The sequence below is a fragment of the Salvia hispanica genome, chromosome 2 (genome assembly GCF_029641045.1).
Source record: "Salvia hispanica isolate PSC_SH4W2 chromosome 2, Shi_PSC_v1, whole genome shotgun sequence".
In the NCBI taxonomy this organism is placed as follows: domain Eukaryota; kingdom Viridiplantae; phylum Streptophyta; class Magnoliopsida; order Lamiales; family Lamiaceae; genus Salvia; species Salvia hispanica.
The window spans coordinates 60,629,416-60,651,482 of NC_142693.1; the positions used below are offsets into that span (position 1 = coordinate 60,629,416).

General features: G+C 40.4%; 2 protein-coding genes across 3 annotated transcripts; both read left to right on the top strand.

Moving 5' to 3' along the window:
• The first annotated feature begins 12,236 nt into the window (after positions 1-12,236).
• Positions 12,237-17,851, top strand: LOC148932827 (uncharacterized). Its single transcript, XM_089065246.1, has 4 exons — positions 12,237-12,261; positions 12,319-12,663; positions 13,363-14,539; positions 17,797-17,851. The coding sequence occupies exons 1-4, from the start codon at positions 12,237-12,239 to the stop codon at positions 17,849-17,851; spliced, it is 1,602 nt and encodes a 533-aa protein (XP_088921372.1).
• LOC148932828 (protein GRAVITROPIC IN THE LIGHT 1-like) lies at positions 17,311-20,833 on the top strand. 2 transcript variants are annotated; one of them, XM_089066066.1, is made up of 2 exons: positions 17,311-17,470; positions 19,242-20,833. In XM_089066066.1, exon 2 carries the CDS (start codon positions 19,310-19,312, stop codon positions 20,576-20,578), a length of 1,269 nt encoding a protein of 422 aa, XP_088922192.1. In that variant the 5' UTR covers positions 17,311-17,470; positions 19,242-19,309; the 3' UTR covers positions 20,579-20,833. The 2 variants fall into 2 exon arrangements, with proteins under 2 accessions (XP_088922192.1, XP_088922193.1); XM_089066067.1 differs by having other exon boundaries at positions 19,299-20,833.
• Positions 20,834-22,067: the final 1,234 nt, after the last annotated feature.

Here is a 22,067-nt window from a genome sequence, read left to right on the forward strand (position 1 = left end):
TCGTTCACTTTAAGGTAACACGGTCAGTTCTGAACAAAGAAAAAAAAGAATTTCACAACCTAGATGGGCTTAGACTACCTATCGTGAAAGGTTGCAATGTCAGTCCGATTATTTCTAAGCCTTACTGAAATAAGATGACGTTGGTGTGGTATAGCACTGAATTGGATCTAACAGCGAGACATGTCTTTATGCTACCTACTGAAAGACGAGTTCTTGTAAATTATTGTTTCTTAATCAATGTACGTTAGCATTGAGCATACAGTATTGATTATGCACTACTTTGACTTACCAAATGGTGCGGGTTTTTCGCAACCCAATAAGCCTGGTATATTGGGTAGTGGTAATTAATATTTAGCGGTGCTAAGATTGCTATTATGTTGAATCGTGCGCGAGGTGAGTCTCGTTTGATAACATCCTCAAGAGGAGCTTGAAATAAGGTTTTATTATTCGGAACCTAGCTAGTTGGAGTTTGATTACTCTATGAATAATAAATAAGAATTTCTTGTTGAGTCCACTCTTGGAATAAATAAGATATTAATTAATTAAGTCCATAGCAGACAATAATTAATTAATGGATGATTCTATCTTAAGCGCGGGAAATAAATATCAAGCAATGGAAACCCGGAGTACTTATAATTTCGGATTTGGATGGGGAGTGCAATATTATTTCTGTAGTGGCTGCTCGTAATATTCCAATTATAAGCGTATTAAATTGGGTTTAATTTAATTAGTAAAAAACTAATTGGAGGAGCTCATATCCAAAACCTTCCATAGATCCCTGTCTGGGCCCAATATGTGACTTAATATAAATAGGAGAATAAAAGAGATAGAAAATACAATTTTTTTTTGAGAAAAAATTTCGTCCCCCTCTCTACTTGGAAGAGGACGAAAATTCCTCTTTTCTCTCCTCCGTAGGAAAGGTTTTCCGTATTCTTTATTTAAGTCCTAGTATACTGGTGAGATCAACCCACCCTGATATTAGTTTACAATCCGGAAACCAGACAGAAGATCTGTGGTTTAGTACTGAAGATCTTCACGTGGAGAAGGCGCTAGCTATATTCGATTCTTTGGAGAATCATCAAGGTAAAATAGCTAAACCGTAGAAAATCATGTTTTAGGTTTTAATTAATTTAAAGCATGATTTATTTGAGTTATGAACATAATACATGTGATAATTGCGCGAATAGAATTTGTCTAAATAATCTGCTAAATAGATCAGGATTATTATGTAATCGATATATGTGAGCGCTTCCGCTGCCAACCCCTTCAGGTGGTGTATATGATGAGATTGTGCTAAGTTACATAGATTGGTTCACTTAAATTTGGGCATTATTTGTTGGTTTTTGTACATTATATAGAACTCTGTTGTTCATTATTGTACGTTGTGATAAAATACGTGAAAATGAGTGAAATTTGTATTCATATGTGCATTATTTGCTGCTATTTGTACATTACTGTAGACAGTGGTATACATTATGTTTTGTGGTTTTAAAAAAAAATCGATCGATTGTTGATTGAATGTTATATTCAATCGTGCATTATTTGCTTCTATATGTACATTATACATCAAGTAGTGTGCATTATATAATATTAATGCAATACATTATTGATTTTTTAAGTTTCAGGATATTGGCTGAGCAAAGGGCCGAGACGAGTACCTCTCATGAAGACACAGAGAAAAGGAAGCCGAGTGGGAAGAAAGTCGACCATCTCTACTGTCGACGGACCCCAACCGAGTTCCTGAACTGTTTAAAAACCTAACTCCACGGCAGAAGGAAGTCGTCCATGAACTGGGTTTTGGAGCTTGTCATTCTTGTTCAGGAGGTGTCCAACTGTTTTGAAATAGATTTATAGGGTATTTTGTCTAGATTTATGATGATGTAAAACAATTGGGATGGTTTGAATTCAATTTCCTTTCAACATTATTCTGTTCAATCTGTACATTATTCAATTTCCTTTCAACATTATTCTCTTCAATCTATACATTATTCACTGATCTGAATGTACATTATTAGATACTATTGGTACATTATTTACCGTACCAAATCTTAAACGCATTAAAAAAATAAAATTTAATTCATGTAGTGGTGCTATAACCTAGCCCCATGGGTTGCTAAACCCAAGGGGAATAATTCAAACTCTCTTCCCTTTGTGATGGTTCCGTTTGTGAGTGGTTACTGCAACCTAGCCCCATGGATTGCTAAACCCAAAGGGCATGAATTCAATTTTCTTTCAACATTATTCTCTTCAATCCGTATATAATTCACTGATCCGTGCACATTATTAGATACTTTTAGTACATTACTACTGTACCAAATCTTAAACGCATTAAAAAAATGAAATTTAATTCGTGTGGTGGTGCTATAACCTAGCCCCATGAGTTGCTAAACCTAACCCAAGGGGAATGATTCAAACTCTCTGCCCTTTGTGATGGTTCCGTTTGTGAGTGAGTACTACAACCTAGCCCCATGGATTGTGATAAGGCTAATTCCATGCATCGGTTATGTGGTAGAAAAACACTTTATTTTGCTGAGTCTAACGCAATTTTTAAGCCAGGTGTGTGAAGGAGACGCTAGATCCAGGGAAAGCTGGAGAGAATGGACTAGCAGAGGAAATTGAAGGAAAATGAGCAGAACTGAAGGGAAAAGAATGCTAGAAGAAGGAAGTCAATAGCTGAGGGCAACAAAGACTATTTATACCTCGCTGGGCCCACTTCAACGCCTATAAATAAAGGAGCATGCATCACACGCCATATACGATTTTGCTCTTAGCTCACACACTCACACACACTTGAAAAATGGGAATTCTGGGGTAGTTTAGGGTTTCTAAGGGTTTCATCTTCAGAGAAAGTCAGTCGTAACGCCGTCCTTGCGAAGGGCGAAGATACAATCTATTTACATTTTGTTTTTGCACTTTATTTCGTTCGAACTTCATCGTTTTAGAAGTCGATTTGGTTGTTGCTATTTACCGATTATCTAAGCATTTGGTTTATGTTATGTCGGCGTTTATCTTATGTTTGTTTGAAGTTTTATTTCGGCAGTTACATGTTAATCTCTGTTTTGGACAATTCTGTGCTTGATCTGGGGAATACGGTTGTGGATCTGAATTGTTGTTGCTGATTGGTGGTTGTTTGTTGAATCTGAAGCTATGGATTTACTTTTGGTCGGAGTTTGTGTCGGATGCTTGGATCCGGAGTGGATTTAGGATCCGAGGTTGGATCTGAACAGGGGAATCAAGTTGTGCATGGATTTCGGACTCTTTTGCTCTCTTTGCAGTTTACTCCGTCTAGTAGCCGTAGATCTGTTTAGTTTTTAATTGTTCTTCATTAAATTGCTTAAATCCAGTCTGCTTTGTTTTCTGATTACGTTTCATCTCTGTTTCTACTGAGTTTTTATGCAATTTGATTTGAAGAAGATGATGTCGCTGTTAGTTAGTACTTTAGTTAGTTGTTTTCCAGCTTTTCGTTCGTACTCTAATTTTTCAGCAAATGGTCCCCACCGTCAGTTTATTTTCCAGGTTTAGGTAATTTAGAATAGTTTCTTAGATCTAGTGATTTTCTTGTTTTCCAGTTTACATGCATGATTGCTGTTCTGCCTAGATCTAGCTGTTAGCATAGAGGATTTCACTCAAGTTAGTCTAATTTCCTCAACCCAAAAATGCGTGGCAGCAGCCAACCCAAAAATAGTCTCGAATCCTTGAGCATGTCTAATTTCGCATCCATCTCTGTGGGATCGATCCCTACTTCCCTGTGCTAATTTTAGTATACGTGGTTAAGGGTTTTTTGAAGAGGTATTATGTGTGTCCGACGACCGAGATCTTCCAACGATCCGTGAGTTCCTAGACCTTGTGATCTAGTGGATTCACTGGACCCAGGAGAATTGTTATTCCTTACTGTGCACACAGTCTAAACAACGCTGCATTTTATAAAAAGCGAGCTTCAAATGGCGCCGTTGTCGGGGATGGATGGCGTTTATTGTTATTGCATTTGAGGATTTGGTGTAAATAGTTTAATTTCTGTTATTTTGTGTTTCTTGACAGTTTATGAACACGGGCTTCCATTCTGGAAATTGGGCTAGTTCATCTGGGTCAGAGAGCGGCCGATACAAGTGGCAAGTCAAAGAGTCTACGTCCACTATCACCACCAGATCAGGTTTAAGGACAGTGGACCCATTTCCGTTTGAATCAGAAAGTGAGAAGGAGTGGAATTCGTCAGGAGAAGAGGATCCGAAGTCGTCAACAGAAACAGAGCATTCCGAGACTGAGGTGGAGGAAGACCCAAATATGGCTCATTTAGTAGATCCCGATCCGGAGATAGGGTCACTCACCGCTCATCTAGACGGTGAACCCGCCCATGCTATAGTCTCAAACCCGCGTCGGAGGTCTATTGATATCAAGACAAATGTGCTTGGAGTTTTGCCCACATTCTCTGGACGAAGGAATGAATGTCCTTACGAATTCCTAAACGAGTTTAGTAAGCTGTGTAGCATTCAAAAGCGACCCAACGAGGCGACTGAGGAGGACTACCGTTTGCGTGCAGTTCCGTTTGCCCTCAAGGGGGAGGCTAATACTTGGCTGCTGAGGCTCCCACCAGGCTCGATTAACACATGGAAGGACTTCAAGCTGGAGTTCTTGGATTATTTTTTCCCGTCCAACAAGACGAATGCCTTGAAGAAGTAGATCCAAGAGTGCAAGCAAGAATATGATGAGTCTCTAAGCTCTTATTGGTCCCGGTTTAAGGGACTGTTTGATGCTTGTCCAAACCATAGGATGATTGAAGCGGAGACTTACTATCTGTTTTACGAAGGTGCAAACCCTGAGTCAAAGGACTTGATGAATTCCTCAAGCGGGGGAAATTTTACCAAAAATAAAGCAAGTGAAGCCAGAGAAACTTTGGGAAGATTGATCGAGGCGAAGAAGGCCTATGATAACCCGCGGAGCATATTGAGGAGGGGGTCAGCCAATGCAGTAACGGAACAAGATGACAAGAAGGTGGAAGACAGGATAGATAAATTGGAGAAAGCACTGCTGAATGCAATTGAGAAGTACAACCCTCATGCTCTAGCGGAAAATGAGAAACCCCCTGGTCTGGAGGAAAGGCAACTTCAGCCTTATTATGGTCAACCGTGTGAAGGGGAATGCCAAGCCCAGGCAAATTCAATGGGAAGCTGGAATCCGGATGGAAGTTGGAACCAAGGAAGACAAAGGGATGCCCTATGGAGGACTCACCCCAATTTTAGATGGACTGACAATGATCAAAGTCAGCCACCCCCACTGCAGCTCACGAATTATGCACACCCTCCAGAGAGGCAGTCCAACTGGTCAGGAAAAAATCAAGAGGGGCAATTACAACCGGGGTACAAAAATCAGGACCATACTAATTGGGGAAATAGGAATCAGAACAATCCAGGAAGCTCCTATGTACCACCTCTTGGGACTACCGCAGCGGAAGACACGGAAACCAAACAGGTCCTAGAACGGATCTATTTAGATGATTATGCATTCGACTCCAATTTCATGCAATTTACATAGATCTATAGATAAAACATCAAATAAACACATAATCATGCATATTCGATGTAGATTCGATTATTACCTCATCTTGATCCATCATAGGATCGAAGTTGCTAGCTGCACCACCCAGAGATCCTTGGTTTATCGACCGTGAATCTTCCAACCTATTCCCTAGTCCTTGATTCTCCATCCATGTGGGCGGATCTTAGATAATCAATAATAGTCTTGATGAGATCTAGAGAAACCCAATCACAAACTCGATATTGTCTTGATCTAATCCTATGAATTAGGATAGAACAAGAACAAAAACAAAACCCTAATTCTCCCACATGCCAAGACACGAAAACCGAGGTAAGGAGAGAGAGAGAGAGCCGGCGACGGCTTCTAGGGTTTAGGGAGGAGTGTTGTGAATGAATGGTGTGCTAGGGTTTCCACATCCCATCACTATTTATAATGGACTTGTTGGGCTAGGTTGGGGATCCATGGAATGACTTAAGTGTTGGGCTCACCCATTAGATAAATTACTAATTAAATCAAATGACCCATGATTTAATATATTATCAATGGAATATTATTTTATTCCACTAAAGAATAATATTGCACTTCCACTTAAATCACCAAATTACAAATAACTTGGGTCCATTTTATTTTATAATATTTCCCGCGTTTAAGATTATCTTGATCCATCAATTTAATTCTTTTGTCTGCTATGTGACTAGAATTAAATTAATTCTCCAAAGAGTTTTTCTAGTTTGAAACTTTATTTATTATTCGTGGAATAAATTCCAACTGCGCAGATTTCTGAATAATAAATTCCTCTTTCAAACACCTCATTAGGGATCACCCTTTTAGGGATTTAATCATACCACACTGGGCACGCGAATTCTATGAAATAATATTCCAATACCTTCATGTTATTCAATTACTACCACCCAAGATATCATGAACTTGAGTTACGTACAAACTCTCACATATTGATAAGTCAAAGTGGCGTTTGATTGAATAAACAATATTGATATTAATATCATAGACTAGAAAATACTAAACTTTCTGAAATATATTCTTTCAGTAGATAGCAATAAAGAATACATTTTGGATTAGATCCTTTCAGTGCTTTACCACACCGGTGTTACTAATCTCTTCTTAGGTAAGAGAGAATTATCACAAACACCACAACCGTTCCAATAGGTAGCCAAAGCCTATCTAGGTTGTGAATACGTTTTTCTTCTTACTAGATCTGGCCAAGTCCCCTACTGGAAAACTCATGAGGAGATTCATCGAATTTCCCTACTTGACCTTCTTAGTAAAAAGCCTTAGACTTGTTTATCATATTTCAATAATAAACCATTTATATTATATTATTTATTCTCATAAATAGGTAAACAAGTGGATGTGGCGTTTCTCGTATACATGCACAAGCTGACTGTACAAAGGCATGTACGCTCGAAGCATCTTTTAGTATACAAACCCCAACACCACCTCACCAGAGGAATAACCCAAGGAACTATCAGAATTCTCAACCAAATCACCAAGGGAATCAGGGGTCTAGCAACCTGTACAATACCCACCAAGGAAATCAGGGGAACTATCGACAACCCCAAGGACAACACCAAGGTCAAGGATCAAATTCTAACCAATTCAACTCCAGGCCACAAAGGAGTCTGGATGACATGGTCCACGACCTAGTGAATTCACAGCAGTTCATGCAGAATAACTTGCATTCCAATAACGACGTGGTGCACAAATTGCAAGACGCTCAGTCGGAACATAAAGCCGCCATGGACATGATGGCAAAACAGCTGTCCCAGATCGCAGTTTCTTTGAATGAGATGCGGGGAAATGAAGGAAAACTTCCTGCCACGGTCAAGCCACCAGACCGAGCAAACACTAGTCACATCACCTTGAGGCCTGGGCGGGGCTATGAAGGACCAACGCTGGAGATTGATGAAGAGGTACCCACACAGGCAAGTAAGGGGAAGGAAAGTCAAGTATTTCAAGGAGATAGCCCTAGACCCAGAGAAATACCTGTTCATGATGACCTCCAGAAAGGAGATTTAGGGGGATCTATACCTCGATCAGCTGATCCATTTTTCCTAGATCCAGAGCCTGAGTTAGTAAGTAAGGAAGGAAGTAGGGAAGCTGGTGAAACCCAAGCTGGGAGTTCCGCAAATGCAGTGAAGCGAGCAAAACCATTTCCATACTGAGGGGAAGCAAAGAAAAAGAAGGATGATACAGAGGATCTCATGGAGATTTTTAGCAAGCTGGAAATCAACCTGCCATTCTTGCAAGCCCTGAAAATGCCTGCCTTCAACAAGTTTATCAAGGAATTCATAGCTGGGAAAGCTAAACCCGACGGGAAGATTGTGATCGGGGAGAACGCGTCTGCTGTGATACAAAAGAGAAGGATGCCCTCGAAATGCACAGACCCAGGTATGTTCACATTACCCATTTCTCTAGGGGACATCAAAGTCGAGCATGCTATGTGTGATCTAGGGGCGTCTATAAATGTATTACCACTTTCGATCTACAAGAAGCTGACAGGGGTTAGGATGGTCGCCACCAAGGTGGTAATCCAGTTAGCAGATAGAACTTGCATTTGTCCTGAAGGTGTGTTGGAAAATGTCATAGTTAAGGTACATGATTTTCTGTATCCTGCTGATTTCTATGTTATCAAAATGAATGATAATGAGTCTGCTGAGTCGAGTGGCGTGCTATTAGGAAGACCATTTTTGCGCACGGCTAAGACCATTATCGATGTTTTCGATAGAACATTTTGCTTGGATTATAATGGGGAAAAATATACATTTAGCATAGATGAGGGAATGAAACGGCCATTGGATGTTGAGAATTTATATGCTATAGATGTTATTAACCCCTTGGTCCAAGAATATCTTGAGACGGAATTGATACAGGAACAGATTGACAACTCGGAGTTGAGCCATTTAATCGACAGAGAAGTTGTGGGGTGGTGTGCAGCAATGAACACAACGGAGTTGACAGATGAGGAACTCACAGAGGCCATCATGGAGTTTTGCAGAAATCCCGAGTCAGCTAGATCTAGGGGATCAGCTCACGTGGCTAGTCTGGAGAATTCTCCTGGGTTTGGGAAGGAAACATCATCAGATATTGCAGAAAAAAATCCCTTGCCCCAGGAGACGAATGACGCGAAAGACACTTCCACCACGCCTCAAATATGTTTATTTAAAGAAGAATGAGGCATTCCCAGTAATAGTCAACAGTAACTTGACTGAGGAGCAAGAGAAGGAGCTGTTGGAAGTGATCAGGCGGAACAAGAAACCTATAGGGTGGACCCTCTCTGATTTAGTAGGAATCAGTCCTGATCTCTGCATGCACCACATTCGTTTAGAAGAAGGTGTGAAGGCTCACCGAGACGCACAATGGAAACTGAACCCAAACATGCGAGAGGAAGTTCTGAAAGAGGTGTTGAAATTGCTCTCTCTAGGGATCATTTACTCTATTCCGGACAGTGAGTGGGTCAGTCCTGTCCATATGGTGCCTAAAAAGTCTAGAATACAGGTTGTCAAGAATGATAAGAATGAATTGGTGCCCACTAGGCTGGTGACGGGGTGGAGGATGTGCATCGACTACAGGAAGCTGAATGAGGCCACAAAGAAGGATCACTTCCCCCTACCTTTCATTGATCAGATGTTAGAAAGATTCGCTGGCAAACAGTATTTTTGTTTCCTTGATGGATACAGTGGCTATTTCCAGATCTACGTTAACCCAGAGGACCAAGGGAAAACCACGTTCACGTGCCCCTTTGGTACATATGCATACCAAAGAATGCCGTTTGGATTGTGTAACGCACCAGGAACGTTCCAGCGGTGTATGATGAGGATTTTTTCGGATCTGCTGGAAGTATGCATTGAGATCTTCATGGATGATTTTATCGTATATGGGAATACGTTCGACACCTGTTTGGCCAGCCTTGACCTAGTATTGAAAAGATGCCAGGAGAAGCACTTAGCTTTGAATTTCGAAAAATGCCATTTCATGGTGACTGAAGGTATTGTCCTGGGTCACGTGGTTTCGGAAAGAGGAATACAGGTAGACAAGGCGAAGGTAGATGTGATATCAAAGTTACCATACCCCACGAACCCAAAAGAGGTTAGAGGCTTCCTGGGTCACGCGGGTTTTTATAGGAGGTTTATCAAGGATTTCGCGAAAATCGCACAACCGCTCACTCATTTGTTGCACAACGATGTGGAATTTGTCTTTGACGAAGGATGCAAGAAGGCTTTTCAGTTGCTAAAAGACAGACTTGTGTCAGCACCAATAATCAGAGCGCCAGACTGGAATCATCCTTTTGAGATAATGTGCGACGCGAGTGATTTCGCTGTGGGAGTTGTCCTAGGGCAGAAGAATGACGGAAAGAGTTATGTGATCTTCTATGCATCCAAGACTCTAAATCAAGCTCAGAAGAACTATGATACCACGGAGAAGGAAATGTTGTCTGTCGTTTACTCGTTCGAAAAATTCCAACCTTATCTTCTTGGGTCGAGGATTATAGTCTTCACAGATCACGTAGCAATAAAGTACTTACTGGCTAAGAAAGAGTCTAAGCCGAGGTTAATCCGTTGGGTATTACTTTTGCAGGAGTTTGATTGGGAAGTGAGAGACAAAAGAGGAACAGAAAATCGAGTAGCCGGTCACTTGAGCAGAATTCATCAAGGGGAAACGGAAGAGGCCATACCCGATGCTTTTCCTGAAGAGCATTTGTATTATCTAGGGGATTCTCCTGGACGGATCAGTTGGGAAACCGTTTTGGCATTAACCGGTCTAGGAGAATCCGACAAGGGAAAGCGAACGTTAAACGCGGAACCATGGTTTGCTGACTTAGCAAACTACTTGGTCACGGGAGAGGTGCCAAGTTCAGACGAAGTTTCCCGGGCCCAGAGGATGAAAATTAAAAGCAAGGCCAAATATTACTTTTGGACGACCCTTACTTATGGAAGATGTGTTCGAATCAAGTGATTAGACGCTGCATTCCCGAATGGGAACAAAGAGATGTGCTAATTCATTGCCACACTTTGGCATGTGGAGGTCACTTTGGACTGAGGAAGACAACAAGGAAAGTATTGGACAGCGGTTTTTACTGGCCGACACTCAATAAAGATGCCTTTGAGTTTTGTCAGTGTTGCGAGAGATGCCAACAGACAGAGGGAATTTCAAGGAGGAACAAGATGCCTCAGGTCTCGGTGATTGTTTGCGAAATTTTCGACGTATGGGGAATGGACTTCATGGGACCATTTCCATCATCCTGTTGGAACACTTATATATTGGTTGCAGTAGACTATGTGTCTAAATGGATAGAAGCTAAAGCCACCACGACATGTGAATCGAAGGAGGTGGCAAAATTTCTGAAGGCCAATATCTTCAACAGATACGGAGTTCCTCGAGCTATTGTCTCAGATCAAGGAACACATTTCTGTAATCGCACCATCGAGGCTCTGATGAAGAAATATGGTGTTCACCGTAGGGTATCTACCCCATACCACCCTCAGTCTAACGGCCAAGCGGAAATTTCTAATCGCGAGATCAAAGCAGTATTGGAAAAAACAGTTAATCCGTCAAGGAAAGACTGGAGTAAGAGGCTCGGCGATGGATTATGGGCCTACAGAACTGCTTTTAAGACGCCTATCGGAATGTCGTCTTATAGGCTTTTATTTGGCAAAATGTGCCATTTGCCCGTGGGTATCGAGCATAAGGCGTACTGGGCAGTAAAGGAGATGAATATGAAGCCTTCGGCTTGTGAGGAAGAAAGAAAACTACAGTTACAAGAACTGGAGGAACTGAGGCTGGAGTCTTATGAGTCTGCCATGTGGTATAAGGAAAGGACAAAATTATGGCATGATAAGAATCTCCGGGTCAAGGAACTCCATGTGGGACAGAAAGTGCTCATTTTCCAATCCCGGCTCAAGCTGATGCCAGGAAAGTTGAAGTCTAAGTGGATCGGTCCATATACCATTGTCGGCCTCCGCGCAAATGGAGCACTAGAGATCCAGGGAAATACCTCTAACTCTGTTCCTTTTCTTGTTAATGGTCATAGACTGAAAGTCTATAGGGATAATTCTGAGTTGTGTAATGGAGGAAGTGCCACTGCGCGCACTTTCTATTATCACCTAGTCAGACAAGGATGTATTCTCGATGAATTCCTGGGTCAGGTAAATTGATTGACATTTTTGAATATATACACTGAACCAGGGTATCTCGGGAATACTCAAAAGAAGTTTGTAAATAGTTTAAGTGTTTTTTCAAACAAAGGAAAATCCAAAAAAAAAATGTATATACGATTTTAATCTTCCGAAATATTTTCAAAGCACTAGACTCCAAAGGAAAATCGATGCTTCATTTTCTAACCTCGACCTAGGAGTCTGGCGTCTTCAATTTTTTTTTAAGTATAGGGTCATGGTTAGGGAAGTCAGTTAGGGAAGGAGAGCCTGGAGGAAGAAGTCAAGGAGGGATGGAGATAATTTGAATTTCAAAATTTGGCCGATATTTATGGGAGGTGTACGGTTGCTTACATCACGCCTGCAACCGCACCATCTTTTCATCAGAAAAGGCAAACCGGCACTTCTCTCTCCAATAATCCCAATCGACGAAAACTACATTTCCTCTTCCTTCTCTCAACTTTCATTCTCTCTCTAGAAACATAAACCCTAACCAATTTCGACCGAGTTTTCTTTGTTTTCAGATTTACAGTAATGGATCCAACTCAGGCCACTGGAAGTTCGCAGCCGATGGCGTATGACTCAGTTCTGTTGGCAGAATTGACGCAAAAATTAGGTAGCGTCGAGAAAGCGAAGGAAGCCTACGCTATGTTCTCCGCCAGCCTGATGACATCCGCGGCGGCCATACCACCACTGACAATTCCAGCGGATTCGGCGGCACAACCCGTAGTTTCCCAAGAAGAAGGGCCTCAAGACTCAACCAGGGTGCCGGACTCTGGATCGCAACGAGCAGAAACCACTTCACGGGAGGCGGATAAAGAAGAGGCAGCGCATGAACTGTCGGCGGATGGTCGGCGGAAGATTGGTGAAGCGGAGGTGGAGACTGAACGACAAGGTAACGGAAACCCTAATTCTGAGGGTAAGAAAGATGCTGAGGGGGAAACCCTTGTTCGAGAGGAAAGTACTGTGGGGGAAACCCCTGTTGTGGAGAGAATTGCTGAGGGGGAAACCCCTGTTCACGAAAAAGTTGCTGAGGGGGAAACCCTTGTTTTGGTGGAAGTTGTTGAGGGGGAAACCCCTGTTCGAGAATTGATGGCTGAGGGGGAAACCCCTATGGAGGCTGGGGATGAAACCCCAAAGGATTTCAGGGGTGCGACCCCTGAACTCATGGAAGAGGGGGAAACCCTTGTGTATATTGAGGGGGCGACCCCGATGGTGGATGATGCGGGGGAAACCCCGGGAGAACTTGTGGAAGGGACAGATCTATACACTACTGGAGTACCGGAGCCCGCTGAGGAAGGGCTAAATCTGATTGTGGACCTGGTGGATGACCAGGAGGAAAGTGAACCCCAAGTGGACAAGAGGGCAGAGAGGAGACAAGCCAGGAGGAGTCTGCTCGACGAGGTTGATGACTTGGTTTATGCTGAGAAGGAGGAGTTCCCTGCCCGAGGGACAGATGCTGAATAGGCAGAGGAACGTCGCCTGGTCAAGGAAAGGGCGAGAAAAGGAAAAGCAGCTGCGACCGGATCAACACGGTCAAGGAAAGCTCCCTCCATCAAGGAGGTTGAGGAGACCCTTTCCCCAGGGACCGAAGCTCCCTCTACCGAGGAACAAGACAAGCCTACTCATGAGTACGACTCTGAACTTGGAGAATCTTAAGAGGAGTTTGTCCTAGGACGTCCGGAGATATGGCTGACTAAGGAACTGTTGGAGTCGATGAGGCAGTTCAACGATCAGAAACGGGCCACAGTGTACAAGGAGCGATGCAGTGCTGGGAAGATGGCCAAGTCGGGCAAGCAGTACAGTCCTAAGGAGCTTCGGATGATTGCATACGATGAAGACTTCCGCGCATGTATCTATTCAATCGGGTTCGAGTGGTTGCTAAAGCACAGCCAGGAGAAAGTGCCGGTGGACCTAGCACGAGAGTTTTTCTCAACATTCCAATTAAAGAACACCTCTGACCTCGACGCGGACTCCATAACATTCAGGCTTTTCAATGAAGAACACGAGATGAGCATCCGGAAATGGTCTTTGAAGATGGGGTTGTTTACCCAGGCTGAGGATGATGAAGGAATATGGAACGAGAGGATGATCGGCATGCCGAAGAATACGCCGGGTTTCAAAGTACAAACAGCATGGGAACTAATCACTCACTCCAAGGCAGGGGCAATCAAGTCAAGCTACTCCAAGGCTTCTCACATCGAGGACAGAATCCTCCGTTTTGCTCAGACGTTTATCAGCTACAACTTAATGGGAACTGCAAATTCAGCTCTGACGACTACCGACCTTTATTTCACTTGGTGCATGGCAAAAGGTGTTAAGGTACATCTGGGTTATTGGCTGGCTCAAGCATGTCATCAAATGACCAACAACCCTGCTCGACATATGTATACCTACCATCTCCTAGGCGCCTACCTCCAGCGGAACGTTGAAATGAAGATAGCCAAAGCCGCACCCTTGGTCGTGATGTGCGAACCCCCGGAGACTTTCAGTGTTGAGTACTTTTTCAACAAGGGGTTACTTCAAGCTCACGGCAAACAAACTTTCTTCTACACGGTAGGAGACAAGGTGAAGGCGGAGGCTGAGGAGGCTGCGGAGGCAATGCCGAGTGAAGAGGTCGAGGAGCTGAGAAAGGATGTCCAGGATGTGAGAAAAGAAATGCAGGTGATGAGGAAAGAAATAGTGAAAGAACTTGGGGGGATAAGGAAAGAATTGAACGGGAGCCGAGAAGAGGTGAAGACCCTGCGGGGCAATATTGCAGACTTGGAGGTGAAGTCCGCCAAGCAAAACAAGCGGATGACGGAGGTTGTGGAGCTTATAATGAAGATGTTGAAATGGTTGGAGAAGACACTCCCCTTGACCCAATCGAAGGTAACTCCTGGGTCCAGCAGCGAGGTCAAGCAACCAGGCCAGAGCAGTCCCTCCATCCAACGACCACCGCACCCGCTCAAGCAAATGGTCACCCCGCCCATGTCTAAACCAGTGTCAATCCCAACGAAATCAAAGTCCCTAACGATTAGGAAACCAGTGTCTGATCAACCAGAGAAGGAGGAAGATGAACCAGCGAGAAAGAAATCGAAGATGACCCGACCCGGAATCCCACCCCAATCTGGCTCTCGAGGGAGCCAGACCCAGAAGTGAATCACCCCATGACCAAGTAACTTTTAATTTCTGCTTTCAGTTATTTTTTTTGTCTTTGTTGTTGTCTATATTTTTGTTTATTATTTGCTATATGTGTTGTCTTCTCCCACTTAGCCCAATGCTTGGTCTAAGTGTGAGAAGTTTATGTTTTCTATTTTGTTGTGTCTTCTCCCACTTAGCCCGATGCTCGGTCTAAGTGTGAGAAGTTTTTATTTGTATAAATTGTTTATTGTGTGTTGAACTGACTACCCTTTCCCCCTTCACGACGATGGCTTAGGGACAAGCTTAAGTGAAGTGGGAGGGGGAGGGGAGTCAATGTGTGTAATTGTCAGCATGTTATGAGTCGTTAGGTCTATGTTTTGCTTGTGTCGCATGAGTCAGTGAATACAATACGGCATGATCTCCTTAGACCTTGTGATCTAGTGGATTCACTGGACCCAGGAGACTTGTTATTCCTTACTGTGCACACAGTCTAAACAACGCTGCATTTTATAAAAAGCGAGCTTCAGATTGCTAAACCCGAAGGGCATGAATTCAACTCTCACCAAACATTATATACTTACACAAGTACATCATTTAGTATTACACATGTACATTAAAGGTCACTTGGCGTACATTCTTTAGTTCTACTTAGCCTAAACATTTATTCCCTGAAACACGTACATAATTCAAAAATGAATTTTGATGTATGGGTTAGTAATATGCCCTAGCCCTATGGATTGCTAAACTCTATGGGAATGGATCTAACTCCCTTCCCGTAATTATGAAGGAATACGAAATAAAAACAAACTAAAAAACCTTCGTCCATTGTTGAAGAAATCGAAATCAATGAACGAGTGCTCGAAATTACTGACAAGTTATGATAAAAAATAAAGAGATGAAAGTTTAGGGAGAATGACTTCAACGGCGATTGTCTTCAACGGAGAAAAAAGGATGAAAGTTTAGGGAGAGAAGAAATATTGTAGCGTGATATTGTGAAACAAAAACCGCAGAGAAGAAAGATTGTAACGTGATATTTGATAGAGATAATCAAGGAAGTTACCATAACCAACTCATTTGAGAATACCAAAATTGGCCTTTTCGAATTTTTAATATAATTTAATTAAATACAAGTGGCATTATTTTTGGCCATCAGATCTTGAAAATGAAGGACCGAGATTGAGAAGGACAATAGAACAAAAGATGGAAAAAGGATGTGAATACATCCCTATCCAATTTGATAAGTACTACTAATATGAATATGAGATATGGGCTAAACAATAAAACAAAATAAACAAATGAGGGTCAATCATTTGTTGCGTTTCCTTTGTTTATAGTTAACATTCCTATAGCTCTAACGTCTCTTGTGGCGATCTTTGCATCCCTCACATTGTTTGTTGAACATACTAATTATATTGTTCACGTAATTGTTAATACGTGTGTCCAACTAGATATAGGATACTGGGTATTACCAGATCCAATTTGAAAAATTACGGAGATATAGTACTCATTGATCGATTTTATCAGATATTGGGTTTGAAATCAGGTGGGCCGACTGATAATCGAATCTTGTTTTTAGTCAAAATTAGGTTTTTGTCAAAAGTTACATGAGAACTTAGAAATTAGTTTATCTCTCAGCTTTTATGTTTTTTTTTAATATTTATAAATACTTTCAATTATGTGACAATATGTTTTTCTAACCATTTTAATTTCTGACGCATTTTAAATTTTTAAAGAAAGAGTGGAGTATGTAAAAAATTACTTTGGAGATTTGGACAAATTTAAAAACACTTCACTCATTCAACTTATATAAAATAACAACACACAGATGTATATAGATGGCATATGTATTCTAAAATTTTCTATTACGATCCTTAATGTTATAAAAATCTATATTTTATTATAAATATCTAGATATTTTTATTAGATAATTCTATTACTATATTCGTCTCAACACATTTTTTTTGGACACAAATTTTTTGGACACAAATTTTTAGGTAGTGTTAAATAAAAAGAGAAATTAAAGTAAATTGTTTCATCGTTAAAAAATAAAAAAAATAATTAAAATAAGCTAAATCCGAGTATTTATGGTATCCTATCTATCGTCGATGACTAATAATGACACAAAATATGAAAGAATGAAAAAAAATGACATTGTTTCTCTTTCAGATTAGTAGAAAACAATATATATTTTTATCGTAATATAGGAAAAATTCGTGTCAATAAGTTGCTCGTCCTAATCACATATTTCGTGCCAGAAAATAACTACCAGTAATAAATCAAACTAAAATAAAGTTGTATTTAAATATTTTCGATTGTAAAAATAACTTTGCTCAAAGAGATTATAAATCTATAATCTACAATCACCTTCATTTCATTTAAATCTAAATTAGTGTGAAATGTTAAGACAAAGGATTCCCTATGAAAAGTGGAGTTTTAATCATTGAACAAACATTCTTTACAATAAAAATATGGAGTATTTGGCAAAATAAAATAGGAGTATATAGCAAAAGCTGAGTCCCCTCTTGGCCCTTACTTTTCCATAACTATGCAGATGCAGTAATGGGTTATTTTTTGTCGGAAAAGATTTTCACGCCTTCCGCGTAGCTCTTTCATTCTCTTCTCTCAACTTACGGCTCAATTTTCTTGTGAGATCTCCATTTGGGTTTTTTATTCCTCTTATTTTGTGTTTATGTGAACTTTTACTCCTTTTGATCGATTTGTGAACTTTTATATAAGATTGTACTCAGCAATTGTTATTTGTAGTGACAAGTTGTATGAATGGATTTTTTTTTTAATTTGAGTGGTAGGGTATCGAATTCCAAGTTTTAGTGATGATTGTAGATGAATAGATGGATTAGAGGGATTAGGATTAATTTAACTTTTTTTGGTACTGGAAATGTTTATGTGTGAAGAAAGGTGTTTGTTTGATTTCCAGTGTGATTGTTGTATGTTTTAAATCTTGATTGCGCAGCTGTCTTTGCAAGGTGCTGAATTTCTTTGTATATGCTAGCTATTTCAGTGATTAGATTATCTTTCAAGACCTCAAAATCTTTGGTTAGTCTACTTACTTGAGTTTGTTCCTTTTTTGGTTTCTTAATTCTGTGGAGTATAGTACATTGTAGATCTCTTTGATTTGGTTGTTGGTTCATGTGAGGATGTTGAATTTGCTTCAAAGATGATCTTTTTCCCCAACTATAAAGTGATAAGCATAGGTTTTCTCTTTGGTATCTGGTAGATTGAAGCATTGGAACAAACCATTTAACTCTTGGATGCTGAAAGAGTAGGAAAAGGGTATACTCTTTTGGTTTTTTGTTTGGTGGTGAAGGGGGGGGGGGGAGGAGAAGAGGGGTATAGGGTGAATCCTTTGCACATCACAGCTTTTCTTTTTTAACAATTACAATTAAGACATATTCCAGTTTTGTTGATTAGGCATCTTAATTTTATGCAAGTAATGTTGTGTCCTTAGTTTATAGTACTACATACCAAGGTCTTATATTGATGTCATGTGATGCTTGTGATCTTAATCGGACACTTCACGAAGTGGCAGTTGGAGTGTAGGGTTTTTTTATGTATGTCTGCTCCCTAAACACACTGGCTTTCTCAATGTGATTTTCATATTTTTGTAGTTTTTGTTTTATGCTGCTAACTTTCCGTTCTAGTATAAAGTATATATTAAACATAGGTAAAAGACTTGTAAATAATCCCTTACATTGAACTATGTTGCATACTATAGTTGAAATATACACAACTTTTTCTTGTGAAAAAGAAGGCTGTTATGTTTTGGAATGGACATGACTTCTTGTGTATATATGGGTGTTACAGTGTATACACACATGAGACGTAGACCTGGTCTCTGTTAAAATGTTTTGTTTTGTGACTGCCATTTAATCAGCAATAAAATGCGTATATCATTTGTCTTTCTATGAATCTGTAACATCGAGCTTGCATTCGATGTTATCTTTCTTCTATGTGCTGTATTTTATCTGGTTTCTGTGGGGCATAGAATCATCTTCTTAGGATGTTACGGTTTCTTGGTCAAATTTTCCTCTTAATTCTACAAACACTAAGCAATAGAATTCCGAACATTTTCCCTAAATTGGATACTATACTACTCTTTCTTCATTATCTTTATGTAGTTCTAGTCTGAGTGTCTCCCTTGCTTCTTTCATGTATTAGGAGTGACATTTTGGTTTCTTGGCTTGAAGTATTTCATCGTGCTTATCTATTCTTGAATATTTGGTTTCAGAGTAGATACCTTTCTCTCTGTTAAATAGCTCTCAATAGTCAATACTAATTACAAGATTTGGAGCTGAGCAAGCCATCAAGATTGATATGAATTGTGTATTTTTTCACTAAAGTGTGCTTTGTATCAGTTTTCTCATCCTATAGTCACAAACAACCTTCTTTTGATTGCAGTTGTTGCTACAATATTTCCCTGTGGCCCAAAAGTAATTTGGTGAGCTTTGTTTTCAGTAAAAGTCGATATGCAAAACACTGGTGCAAAGGATACCCAACTTCGTGAAAGCAGCAACCAAAAAGTTCACCCCCAACCAATGGAAGAGGCAACGAATCAGAGCCCTGAAGCCATGGAAGCATTAGTGTCTAAAATATTTACCAATATCTCCTCCCTCAAGTCGGCTTACATTCAGCTGCAAGCTGCTCATACTCCTTATGACCCCGATAAAATTCAAGCTGCTGACAAGCTTGTAATATCAGAGCTAAAGAATCTTTCTGAACTCAAGCATTTCTATAGAGAGCACAACCCCAAGCCTGTCTGTGCCTCACCGCAAGACTCTCGATTAGCTGCTGAGATTCAAGAGCAGCAGAGCCTGTTGAAGACGTACGAGGTCATGGTGAAAAAATTTCAGTCTGAGATCCAGAATAAAGATTCTGAGATTGTTCAGTTGGAGCAGCAGATTCAGGAATCCAGCCAGAGACGAGTAAAACTTGAGAAGAATCTGAAGCTTAGGGGCTTGTCAACGAAAGAATCAGAAGGGAGTGGTGGCGAGTCTGGTCAATTTTCGCTGGATTTATCCCCCGAGCTTTTCAGGTCAGCAGTGGAAGCTGCGTCCAGGGCCATTCACGACTTCTCTAAGCCGTTAATCAACATGATGAAAGCCGCAGGGTGGGATCTTGACGCTGCAGCAAACTCAATCGAACCAAACATTGTCTATGCAAAAAGGGCCCACAAGAAGTATGCATTTGAATCTCAAATCTGCCAGAGAATGTTTATCGGGTTCCAGGATGAGGGCTTCGGCATGAAACCAGAAAATCAGGCTGAGACGAGGGAGAGTTTATATCAGGAGTATCTTAGTCTGAGGGAAATGGATCCACTTGATGCTGTTGGCCAGAATCCGGATTCGATGTTTGGAATGTTTTGCCAGAGGAAGTACCTCGCTGTTGTCCATGAAAAGATGGAAGCATCATTTTTCGGAAACTTAGATCAGCGAAACTACATAGTTGGTGGAGGTCATCCCAGGACGGCCTTTTACCAGGCTTTTCTGAAATTGGCTAAGGTGATCTGGCTCTTGCACCGATTGGCGCATTCGTTTGATCCTCCAGTTAAAGTTTTTCAGGTGAAGCGGGACAGTGAGTTTTCGGAGGTTTATATGGAGAGTGTTGTGAAGGATTTCATCATAGAAGAGGGTGTTGAGAAACCTAAAGTCGGTCTGATGGTAATGCCTGGATTCGGGATAGGTGGTAGCATCATCCAGTCTCAAGTCTACCTAACAGGTATTAAGGTAGCAGAATAACACCTCCGTTCCTTTCCTTCGCGTCCTGCTCATAAAGTTCTCGATTGAGGTGTAAGTAACCCTACCCGATGCGTGTCTCAGATGCGTAGAACTAGCAGGTCCCAAAACTGAACTTAAGGAAATTGTTCACTGTTTTTTAAATAGTGTGTTTGTTGTTAATGATGTTAAATGTAATGTGCCCCTCAAAAAACTGAACTTTGAGGAATTGTTCATTGCTTTTTAATGATGTATTTGCTCATCTTCCATTTCTTTCAATAGTTTGTTTCATTCAATCAAAACTGTTTATGGTGTCTCAGTTAGCCCATTTTATGGAGTACTATTCATTTCAATTTTCATTATGTGTAAAATTAATTACATGCTCACAATAATAAAATATATTAAAATTTCTGCACACCCAAGTAATCAACAAATTTTCATCTACAAGCAAAGAGTAAGCATTATATATCATTCAAAATTGGGCAGATCCTAGCTAGGTATCACTGGATTTCCCTTTGGAGATTATATATTGAATTGGTCAAAACGTTGACTTAGCGTGAGGCATGGTCCATCAAATCTGCTTTTGATTTAAAAGTTAAAACTGAATTAATTAATTAATAAATGCATCAATTATTGGCCGGTTTAAGAAAACATAACCCAACAGCTAAGAGATTCATGCTATCATTTTTATTTATGTTGTTAATATGCATACTACTCCATTATATAGTGACTATATAAGTGTAGATATTTGAGATTCTATGAAAAGAAAAATGACATATTTATGTTTGGTTTAACTATATTGCCAATAGTTCAAAATAGGAGTTTTGAACTTAGGATGTAAGACGAGTAGGGATGTTAATCGGGCCGGCCTATCAGATTTCGCGCCAATCCTACTCGGGTTGCGGGTCAATCAGGTGCGGGCTTGCCAGGTTGTGATTTCTTTCGGGTTGTAAAAGTTCGGCCCTAATCCTAAAAGCTCGGGTTTCGGGCTAGCCCGACGGGTTAATCGGGTTGCTACCGATAAGGTTAAGGCTCGAACAATCCAATAAATCATGATGAAAATTAGTTATATTTATAAAATATAAAATATTTAATTATGATAAATTTGATATATATGCTTAAACTCAATCATAAAATACTAATATTTGTGATATTTCGTGAAATTTTAATGCATATTAAAAATTTAAATATTCTTTTAGTGAGATTAATTTATTTAACAATTATTATATTAATAAAAAATCAATATATAATTTATATATTTACCATAAAATTGAAAGTTATATTTTTTTAGTTATCTATGTCATAAAATTAGTCAACGAAGTGTTGAATTAGGAGTAAAAAATTGAAAAATATAAATTTTAGCGGGTTATCGGGCCAGCCCATCGGGTTTTCGGGTCTGGCCCTATCGGGTTGCGGGTTAATCGTGTGCGGGCTTATCGGGTTTTATTTTTATCGGGCTAGAAATTTTCGACCCTAACCCTATAAATTTAGCGGGCTATTCGGGTCAGCCCAC

Bases quoted from the DNA above. Each gene is read 5' to 3' on its own strand.
- LOC148932828 (XM_089066066.1), top strand. From the start codon at position 19,310: ATGCAAAACACTGGTGCAAAGGATACCCAACTTCGTGAAAGCAGCAAC.
- LOC148932827 (XM_089065246.1), top strand. From the start codon at position 12,237: ATGGATCCAACTCAGGCCACTGGAA. The intron at 12,664-13,362 runs GTACTGTGGGGG...GAGAATCTTAAG, and splicing joins AACCCTTGTTCGAGAGGAAA to AGGAGTTTGTCCTAGGACGT. The intron at 14,540-17,796 runs GTTGGAGAAGAC...TTGATTGCGCAG, and splicing joins ATAATGAAGATGTTGAAATG to CTGTCTTTGCAAGGTGCTGA.